General features: G+C 35.6%; 2 protein-coding genes across 2 annotated transcripts; one reads left to right on the top strand and one right to left on the bottom strand.

The window, feature by feature from the left end:
* Positions 1–929: 929 nt before the first annotated feature.
* On the top strand, positions 930–4,251 carry LOC132033574 (putative pentatricopeptide repeat-containing protein At5g52630). Its single transcript, XM_059423581.1, has 3 exons — positions 930–1,139; positions 1,507–2,440; positions 2,815–4,251. Exons 1-3 carry the CDS (start codon positions 1,047–1,049, stop codon positions 4,053–4,055), a joined length of 2,268 nt encoding a protein of 755 aa, XP_059279564.1. The 5' UTR covers positions 930–1,046; the 3' UTR covers positions 4,056–4,251.
* Positions 4,252–5,174: 923 nt separating this feature from the next.
* On the bottom strand, positions 5,175–10,694 carry LOC132033573 (CBL-interacting serine/threonine-protein kinase 8-like). The gene is made up of 14 exons (XM_059423580.1): positions 10,253–10,694; positions 9,605–9,667; positions 9,400–9,471; positions 9,192–9,299; positions 9,029–9,103; positions 8,874–8,927; positions 8,645–8,770; positions 8,390–8,479; positions 6,918–7,040; positions 6,275–6,394; positions 5,938–6,057; positions 5,783–5,839; positions 5,625–5,699; positions 5,175–5,533 (listed from the first exon to the last, which is right to left on the bottom strand). Exons 1-14 carry the CDS (start codon positions 10,409–10,411, stop codon positions 5,429–5,431), a joined length of 1,347 nt encoding a protein of 448 aa, XP_059279563.1. The 5' UTR covers positions 10,412–10,694; the 3' UTR covers positions 5,175–5,428.
* Between the last annotated feature and the right edge of the window lie 377 nt (positions 10,695–11,071).

Genomic DNA, 11,071 nt, shown 5'->3' with positions numbered 1-11,071 from the left:
TTGTGCAAACCAACTAATGAGAATGCTTGCATAAATGCCGGACTTTAATTTTTGCTTCTCGTAACAAATAACTTTTTTGTGAGACATAAATTTATGTATTTGTATGACTTTGTTCTTAAAGAATATTTCTCATAAATTGGATTACTAAAGGATAAAAACTAAAGACCAGCCCATATGAAGAGCAAAAATTAAAGATCCGTCCATTTAAAGGGAAATTCGTGCAATTTCTTCAAGATAAGTAGATTTCAATCACGTCTATTGATTCCACCTCTGTTTACCTTTTGATATATATTAGAAAAGACCAGTCATAAATCATGAAGAGCAAAAATTAAAGATCCGTCCATTTAAAGGGAAATTCGTGCAATTTCTTCAAGATACGTAGATTTCAATCACGTCTATTGATTCCACCTCGTTCTTCACCTTTTGATATATATTAGAAAAGGCCACATTTGTCATCAATCATTAGGATTAAAGGAAAAGCATATCAGAAAAGAGAAATTAGTCAATCAGTTGAAAAGAGGTAAATCATGTTAGCTTGTGACTGGTCTTTTTTCGATTAAAATCGCCTTGTGGGACGAGCGGTCAATGGCATAGTCTTCCACCGAGGCCACTCCCGCATACCTCGTTAATTAGAATCCAAAATGTTAATACATCTAGGATGGAGGATATAATTATATTACCTTACCTTCTCAAAAAAGAGATGTTTGGAATTCTATCTTCTTCTTCTTCTTCTTCTTCTTTTTTTTCATTTTACTAATGAAATTTTAACTCAATTTTACGTAAAAAATAGAAGTAAAATACAACTTCCCTCTAAGATTAACATCCCAATCCATTTTCACATCACAATTTCAACTTGTTAGTGGGGTCCACGTAACACAACTGAAATCAATCTCTCCTTGTTCTCATAAATAGGATTTTCAGTTCAATTTCATCCAAACACATCAAAAGAATAAAGATAACATTTTTTTTGTCCCTCTTTTTAATTTCAGATAAATAAACAAAGAACAATGAAGTAACATTTCCCAAGTTTATGCCCACCAAAATTCATGGCTTCTCTGCCTTCAGTTGTTGTGGGCAATACCATTAAGCTTGAAAATGATTTCAAGAAAAATACAGTAACTTCTTTGCCTTTTGAAAAGGTTAGTTCTTTGCTTCTTAATTATAGTTTATTTCATTGAATTTGACTATCCTCACTTGGGTTTACTCCCTCGGTTCTAATTTACGTGATACAGTTCAAATTTTTTTTAAAATCAAACAAGAAAATCTTTGACCGTGACTTATTCGTATGTTCTTTAAATATTTTAAATTATTAATTATTGTGACTTAAACTAATATGTAAATATTTTTTTAAAAACTTAAAAGATTGTATATCTGAATTCACAGTTAAAATAAAGAAGTTTGATTTTAAAAATCTGAACTGTATCACATAAATTCGGACAGAGGAAGTACTACTATTTTTTCAAGTTATATTGAATAATTCATGTTTTGTGGTTTAATTTTTGATAGAAAAATCATAGTCCAATAAATTCGGATAAAGCTATGGAGGCATTCAATGTTGAATTCAAAGAGGCACTTTCATTGATCAATGAAGGTAGTGAAAAAGTGGAATCGGCTTTTTATGTTCCATTATTGCAAGAATGTATTAAGAAGAATTCTTTTGCGGAAGCTGAAGCAATACATGGTCATATAATCAAAATGGGTATCCATGAGGACTTGTTTCTCATGACATTTCTTGTTAATGTTTACGCGAAATGTGGGACAATGGGAAGTGCACGTAAGCTGTTCGATAATTTGCCTAAAAGAAATGTTGTTACTTGGACATCATTAATGTCTGGATATGTTCACAATGGGCAGCCTGAGGTTGCTATTAAGGTGTTCCAAGAAATGCTGGAAGCGGGTGGATTTCCTACGAATTATACGTTAGGTGTTGCGTTCAACGCGTGCTCTTTGTTGGGTCATTTTGAGTTAGGAAAACAGATTCACGCGTACGTTGTGAAGTACGAAATTGAGGACGATACGAGCATTGGGAACGCTCTTTGTAGCTTGTATTCCAAGAGTGGAAATTTGGATTCTTCAGTTAAAGCGTTTCGGATGATTTCTGATAAGAATGTTATTTCGTGGACGACAGCTATATCTGCCTGTGGAGATAACGGGGATTCTGCAATGGGATTAAGCCTGTTTGTTGATATGCTTTGTGCGAACGTGGAGCCTAATGAGTTCACGTTCACAAGCGTGATAAGTTTGTGTTGCATAATGGAGGCTTTAAAGATAGGATCACAAATTCATTCTTTGAGCATTAAACTCGGGTACGGTTCTAATTTACGAGTAACGAATTCAATCATGTATTTATACTTGAAAAGCGGATGGATTATAGAGGCGAAGAAGCTGTTTGATGGAATGGAGATGATTAGCTTGGTTACGTGGAACGCGATGATTGCAGGTAGGGGTGTCAAATGGGCGGGTTGGGCTGAATTTGGGCGGGTCAACAAAGTTACTTGGGCTGAAAATGGTTTGCCTGGAATGGGCTAAAAAACGGGTCATAACCCGTCCCGCCCAATTCATACCAAGTTTAATTTCTTTGTCCATTCTTTTATAATTTTTTAGTACCTACTACAACTATTTTTTATATAGGAAATAAAAAAATGTCTTTTTGAACATATTTTGACAAGATTTCTCATGGGTCAATTTGGGCTACATATCAGCCCAATTTTTTAGGGCTAAGATGATAAATGAGGGGGTCAATAACCCGTCCAAATTTGGGCGGGTTGGATAGGTCATGTTTTCATGAGCTAATTTTGCCACCCCTAATTGCAGGTCTCGCTCAAATGATGGATCTTGGAGAGTACGGTATGGCTTCACATTCCAGCGGTTTTGAGGCACTAAACACTTATTTGAGACTGCATCGTTCAGGGTTGAAGCCTGATTTATTTACCTTCTCGAGCGTGTTAACTGTATGTAGTAGTTTGGTTGCTTTGGAACAGGGGGAGCAAATTCATGCTCAGGTTATTAAGTCCGGGTTTTTGTCTGATGTCGTAGTTGGAACTGCCCTCGTTAACATGTATAATAAATGTGGAAGCATTGACAGGGCAAGTAAGGCTTTTGTGGAGATGTCTACACGAACTTTGATATCTTGGACGTCTATGATTACGGCCTTCGCACAACATGGCTACTCTAAACAAGCATTGCAGCTCTTTGAGGATATGAGGTTCGTAGGAGTTAGACCGAACAAGGTTACATTTGTTGCAGTGCTGTCAGCATGTAGCCTTGCCGGACTGGTTGAAGAGGCATTGTCGTACTTTGACATGATGAAAAAAGAGTATAAAATTAAGCCCATAATGGACCATTATGCGTGCTTGATTGATATGTTTGTGAGGTTAGGTAGGATAGATGAAGCATTTGATTTCGTCAAGAAGATGGATTTTGAGCCTAACGAGTTTATATGGTCACTTCTAATAGCAGGATGTAGAAGCCATGGGAAATTAGAGCTAGGTTTTTATGCTGCTGAACAACTACTAAACCTGAATCCAAAAAATTCTGAGGCGTACTTCTTGTTGTTAAACATGTACATGTCGGCTGAGAGGTGGAAGGATGTTTCCAGGGTGAGAAAGTTAATGAAAGATGAAAAAATCGGAAAGCTAAAAGATTGGAGCTGGATTAGCATCAGGGAAAAAGTTCATTCGTTTAGAACAGGTGATCGGTTGAATCCTCCATATGAAAATATCGACGATTTTTTAAGTGATTTACATGACAAAGCAAGTACGATGGGATTTGAGTTACAGACAACTTTGGAGCTGAGAAATGAAGAAGACGATGAAGGAGCTTTTCCTAGAGGTCGTCACAGTGAAAAGTTGGCTGTTGCGTATGCTTTGTTGAGCACACCAAGTGCTGCACCTATTCGAGTTATTAAGAGTATTAGCATGTGTAGAGATTGCCACAGCTTTATGAAATTCATCTCACAGCTAACTTCAAGAAAAATCCTCATTAGAGATAGTAAAAGGCTTCACAAATTTGTGAATGGACATTGTTCTTGTGGAGATTTTGGTAGTCTTGTTTAATTCTTTCTCACGGCCTTGAGTTACCTTCATTGATTATCATAATTTCCTGCGCGTTCTTCATCGACTGATCTACTGAATTTAGGTCATGTAGCTTGCATATGAAAAGAAAATCAGAAAAATAAATAGTGCCTTATACTGAGTTCTGTACTTCTGTAGATTCCAATTGCTATATCAGTTATACTCAAGGTTTCTCATACCATCTTTTTGGAGACAAAGGTTTGAGTTTTGTTCTATTTCTTTTTGTCAAGTTAGTGATGTTCTTGAAAAGATAATCAATGCAATTGAGAAATGAGGAAAGACCTAAAAACTGTAAACAGACAGCTCAAGGTAAGAGCATCCATCAAAAGAACAAATTTAATTGAAATTTTAACACCTTGAGGACCCTCCCTTTTGTTCTTGGATCTTGGTTAATTTACTTTCCCTGGGAAATTTGACTGATTCATGCTAAATTTGTGGCGCCAAACAGTACAAACAGTAACAATTAACAGCTAATATCTAAATCCTAAACATATTGGGGTTGGCCAATCCAGTAAATTGAAATACTAAACTTGATATTTTGACCGTAAGTTAATCGCGATTGTAAAAAGGGTGTGGACTGTTTTCACCTTAATGATTGCAGATGCTAGAACATTAAAGAAGGTTTTCATAGAGTTATGTGAGAAATTCCTTATGAATAGTTTCTTCTATCTACTACATTTTTAATTAAGATAAAAACCGGTAAGAAGAACATCTTGCTTGAAAAGACCATTGCACAACCTCTCAAGCACTAGATTCAAGCAACTTCATACCACTTCTACGCTTTCACTCTTCAACCTGATCTCTACATTTATAGCTTAAAGAGCCAAAAGAGGGTCACTATCACTATTTCCTTTTTCCTTCATCCTATGCAGGGCCATATCTTTCCCTTCCTCCCTCCTTTGGAAAAGAAAGAGAAAAAACAAGTTTGTTTGGTATGTCGGAAAACATTTTTCGGAAAATGACATAGTTGCTAAAGCTCAAGTGTTGGGCATAACATGGCTTTAACAACAATGGCCTTAGCTGTTCACATAAATTTCATGAAACGAGAAAATTCTATTGTTTGCTAAGAAATACGGCACTGTATGGTTGCTGAAATTGGAATTGTTCACAGAAGCTGGTAAAATATTACTATCAACTTGACAAACTCTTCTCTAAACGTATGTAGTATTTGTTATGTTTACTCTCTGCTCTAAGATGATAAATTGTCACATAATTGATACAAAACCTGGGGAAAGCGTGGAAGCTTTAGCCCTCACTTGGCTCGACTATAAAAGAGGGTACTGACAGCCTATTGGGTTCAAGAAACTGTAAATATACAAACACAAAGTACAGACAGATTCCTTAACGCTAAAATATCATCTCTTTCTACTCCTTGTTTTTGTAACACTTGATTTGTTGCATGATTCATCTGGTGGCCTCCAGATTATATCCTCAAGATTGCCATAAAAGTTCTTGTAAAACTGTAAAACAGTATATGTAATGTAAGCACTTGCATATTTATGACGGGCAAAGAGAGTTATGGATCATGTATATGTATGAGACAGAACTAACCTTGAGGAATTCACTAGCATCACCGGCTGCTTTCTGAACGTCTACCATGAAAAATGTAGGAGCAACTTCAAAAACCTGTTGAATAAGTAATAAATATTCAGCTAGCACAAAAAGGGTGACACACAAATTAAAACAACTTTGGAAAGATGTAAACTTGCCTCCAGAATTACAGAGAAATGTGAAGTCTTGTTCGCGGAGAGACCTTCTACCCTCATCTGAGAACATACAGGCAAAAAAGAAGACTAACCTTAGGAATTCTCCAAGAAAATTGCTCGAGAAGCCCCATTAATAATAACAAAAGGTATTGATCTACCTTAAAATTGCGGATATGGGTCTTGAAACCCATGGACTGGGCCACAACTTCCATACTTGATAAAACAACTTTTGCTGGTTTCTGCGTAAGAAAGCGTGTTTGATGATGCCTCATTGAATCCTGTAAATCCAGCATCCACATTTCAATTATCTAAGTTGATGACTAGCACCTTAATAATAATAAGCAACTGACAAGGATACGGGGGAAATTGATAATCAGAAGCAAGATGTGCCTCTTGTTCTTTGCTCTAAGTCACAACTAGTTGACAAATGAACGAGAGAAACAACCAGACCCACGTCGTGAATGGTCAAATTGGTATTAGTATCAGAACTTATACCTGCCCGCGGTCAAACAATACGGATAAGTTCAATCCTTGAGAGAGAATAATAAGGTCAAAGGCATTTAGAGCCAGCGGCCCACCATCCGCATTGTCACATTGCTCCTTGGTTGCTTCCTCCTGTAAAACATTATAACATGCCATATAAAGAGGGAAATGAAAGAGGAAAAAATAAAGCGGTTGGGGGTGGGGTGGGGTCGGGGTGGAGGTGGAGCAAATGAAAATAAATTAACAGTCAATAACTAGAACCTCCATGGAAGTATTTTTCACCGTACCTAAAATCCCTACCAAATTGAAATTTCTTTCATTTTTTGGTCCATATCCTCTGTTTCTCCAAAGAAAAAGTCCGGAGAGATTCTGAGTAATGCAAAAACTTATACTGAACGCACCTTTCCAAAACTATTTCCATCATCTAAATCCAAGTGATAGCCCCAATATGATTTTTTACTCAACATTACATTCTCAAGTTAATGATAACAGGACATTCAACTTGAGCAATAAACCAGTACAACCTGATGCTTCAGCAAGCTAATTACCAGCTTGCCCAGCAAGCAAACAAACCTTGGCAAGAGTTCACTTAAAATCTCAATTCAACAGCAAAATGTTTTATATAGTAAAAGCAGCAATTGAAAGGGTTACCAACCTCAGTATCATCAAAAGCTGCATTAATATCATCTAAATTGACATCTTCATACTCCATAGCTTTTACAGGAATATAATTTTTTCTAAACCACTCATCATTACGAACCTCTTCAATCCGAATACGCTGCACAAAATAGCAGAATATCAAAATATAGGACATGCAAAGTAATAAGCCACCGTAAAAGTATGTTACTTTTTGTAAAATACCAATTTATCTTCATGATCAATATTATTGTATAACGCCTTAAACCTCAACACAGCTACTACACTCCAAAAGAAACCCAATAGTAGCATGAATTCATGTAACAGAGAGTATAACATTACTTTAAAGAATAAATAGCTCAAGAAGCCATAAAAAAGATGTAGCATCTTACCACAGAACTATCTAAAAGTTGCAACTTAGCATTTCCTTTTTAAATTTTTCCTTTCCATTCAGCAATTGCTGGCTACTATCCTAACAGTTTTCCTCCATCTTCTCTTTCCCCTCTTGTCTTCCTGAGTTGTTCTATGTTTATTAATATTTTAGTACTAAGATGGGAAGGAAATGTAAGATCAAAACAGAAAAATTAGACAAAGGAAGAAAGTACGGAAAAAGGTTTAATGAACATAAGAATAGTTCAAACTCTTGGATACTGTCAGCAATAATGACGGTGCAAAGAAGAAGAATGAAAGGGAAAATCCACAAGGAAGAATTTTCTGGATTGCTGCTCCGGTCCACAACAATGGGGATCATCACAAAAAACTGAAATTTCAGCACAGGGAGTCGGTGACACAAGAAACGTAACAAATATGTAGAGCAACAAAGCAGCACAAATAGCAGCAAGTTTCTTCTTTGCTCTTTTTTTCTTTTTTCTTTCGTTCGTTCACTTCCTCTTCTACTTCCCTCCTTAGAACCTGCATATTTGTTTTTATTATTCTTCTATTTTTCTGCTAAACTTCTTCCATTCATTTTCGCTCTACTTTCTGATTGGAAAGACAGGAAACAGTAGACCCGTAACATGAACCATAAAAAAGAACAGTAAGGTTTAGATGAGAGGCCAAGGAGATGGAGGAGAATTAAAATAAAAAGAAGAAGCATTAATGGAGAATAGTATAGACAAGTGGCAATTTTTATTATTTTCCAGTGCATGACTTGCTTTAAGCCACATAGACATCTGATACATATTTTAGACACCGGCTAGCTCTATATTAATGAACTTTGACTTGTACCTAGAAAAAAAGTGGTGAAGAGAGTGCCAGAGGTAGCAAATATGGTTTAATTTGTGTGAGGGGGAAGAAGAGAGGAGAAAAGGAAAAGGACTTTTCTTGCTTCCGTATTTGACATGTTTGTTAATAAATACTATGCAGAAAGGATAAGTAGCAACCTTGTACAAGTTTAATTGCTAAATTGCTTTGTGACGGATAAGTTTCCAAAATAAAAAATGTTTAAGGAGCGCAATTTGATACGAGTACATTATCTGATCAAGTACTTACTGTTTGAGGATTTGGGTCTAAAATTCGATGTATCAGAGATTTTGCTCCGACAGGAAACCAAGACGGGCAGGAGAATTCGGCTTTCTCAATCTGCAGAAATAATAACATACTTGTTGGTAATTAAAACGTTACTACACAATAATCTCTTTTACCGTGATGAAATGTGAATTGTCAGCATGAGTACCCTATCAAACTGCTCTGAAATTAAGGAATTCTATGTAAGTTATTTACACAACCATGAAAAGGCAAAGCTACCTTTGCGTACAGTGTAGTGAGATCAACCTCATCAAAGGGGAGATAACCTGCCATCAGAACATAAAGGATAACACCACAGGACCAGATATCTGCCACAGCACCGTCATAACCTTTGTGACTAAGAACCTATAAAAAGGTCCAATAGCAAGGACAAAAAGGGAAATCTCAATCCATTATAAAAGTAAGATGAACCAAAGAACCAAGACTACTATAGTGAAAGCTGCCTAACCTCTGGTGCAACATAATTGGGGGTTCCACATGTTGTCTTAAGAATATTGACTCCCTATTAGAACATCATCAACACAGTTAGCAGCATAAAGACTTATGCCAATATTGTCGTTTTCTGTTAATAGAGAAAAAAAGTAGAGTTTTCAGGGATCTTACTTCGCCAGGCGATGCACTAAGTCCAAAATCTGATATTTTCAGATTTCCTTGGGAATCTAGCAGAAGATTTTCAGGCTGAGCAATGTCGAAAATGGCAGTAAGATTTCCATTTAAATGCGTAATAACTTATTGCTCTCTGATTTTACTTTTTGTTAACAAGTACCTTTAGATCTCTATGATAGACTCCCTTGATGTGACAATAATCAACTCCATCAATCAATTGTTGAAAGTATCTACGAGACTCAGCTTCACTTAATCGTCCATGGTGGACCTACAAATGCACACCAGAGATCATTCAAAGGAAAGTATACCTTCAGATAAAATTAAAATAATCTACGTTCGTCCTTAATCCATTTTAAGGGATGACTTACAATTTTATCAAAGAGTTCACCGCCTGTAATAAATTCCAAGATAATATAGATCTTTGTCCGAGTTGCTATAACCTGACAGAAAAATTTATTTAGTTTAGCAGCGCACATCAACGTAAAAAATCTCCCCAATACGAGTACTCTAAAAGTGAAACAGGCAACAAATTTCAGGAAACTGAAAGTCATCGGCACTTGTTTTGGCACATACCTCGTGTAATCGAACTACATATGGATGTCTAACAAGCTTCATTATGGATATCTCCCGCTTTATCTGCAAGATTAAAATGCAGAAAGCTCTTATAAGAGAATTAAAAAAAATCAATTATAGTCTAACAGAAAAACTGTTGATATAACTGTGTACCACAAACACAAGTTTACACGACTCGAATCTATATACAGAAGAGATGCCTTAGAAATTGATTCTACTAAAGTAGGACTATTATCTAGCAGTAATTTGTACACATTGTCAAAAATGTTCTATAAACTTACTTGAATCTGTTGATCAGAGTTCAGATAGCATCATTAACCTACATTTCACAGATATATTCTTCAGACTTGATTGGCTACCATATAGAGAATTAGAGATCTTCATTAAGTTGCTAAAAGTATATTCCATTTTTCAATAGAATCCACTCTTATCTCTAACAGTATCCTCTCAGATGCTTTACTAAACAATTAACTACAATTTCAAGTACCTTCACAAATTGAATTAAAAGCGAAAGAAAGTCAACTTATTCCATTTACTAATCTAAAACTTATTCCATAAATTCAGTAACATCAAAAGCCCTACAAATAATCAAGAAAGCATTTAACAAGATGATAAATTTACTTCATTATAGGAAGAAAAAAAACAGACCTGGTCAACCATCTTGTGTTTAATGATAGTACTTCGATCAAGTACTTTCATAGCAACACTTTCACCTGTCTCAGTATTTTGAGCAAATTTAACCTTAGCAAATGTTCCTTCACCAATTGTCCTTCCAACTTCATATTTCCCTACTTTCCTTATCACCATCTTTACAACAACAACAACAAACAACAACAACAACAACAACAAAAATCGATACTTTTCTTGTTCTTGTTCCTAATTTCTTCAACCCCTTTTTTTGCTTTTTTGTGCTCTGGTTTTTCAAGAAAGTATATTAGGATGATGAACAAGATTTTGGCTTTATTTAACTAAAGTCTAAAGTAAAGAATGTAAAGCAAAACGGATGGGAATTCTTGGAATATCTAACTGTGAAGGAGTTGAATATGAAAAGGGAGTTATAGAATGGGGATTAAAGTTGGAAGTGGTTTTATTGTTTTTGGTAAAGTAGGAATGACAGATTAGTAAGAGAAGGAAATTTGTTGAAAAGGAGAGATTTTTAGTGGGTTTTTTTGTGGAGAATGGCATCTCTTTTTTTTTTTTCTAACTAGTTTTTGGGCAGTGAGTATAATATTTTGTCCTAAAATTTGTTAATAGTATTGTTAAGAAATGCATTTTCTGTTATAAAATAAAAATAAAGGAAATAATTCAAGTAGCTAAGTCAGCGCAACAACAATAACATATCCATAATAATCTCATCGGGTGGGGTCTGGAAAGAGTGTATCAGACATTACCCTACTTTGAGAAATAGCTAATTCTGTAAAGATAGAAATTGTATTTGTACCCCCACATAAGTCCCTATATGTCTTA

Source organism: Lycium ferocissimum, chromosome 10 (genome assembly GCF_029784015.1).
Source record: "Lycium ferocissimum isolate CSIRO_LF1 chromosome 10, AGI_CSIRO_Lferr_CH_V1, whole genome shotgun sequence".
Lineage (NCBI taxonomy): Eukaryota > Viridiplantae > Streptophyta > Magnoliopsida > Solanales > Solanaceae > Lycium > Lycium ferocissimum.
Note: the sequence above shows the minus strand (reverse complement) of the source record. Positions and strands in the feature narration are given on the sequence as shown.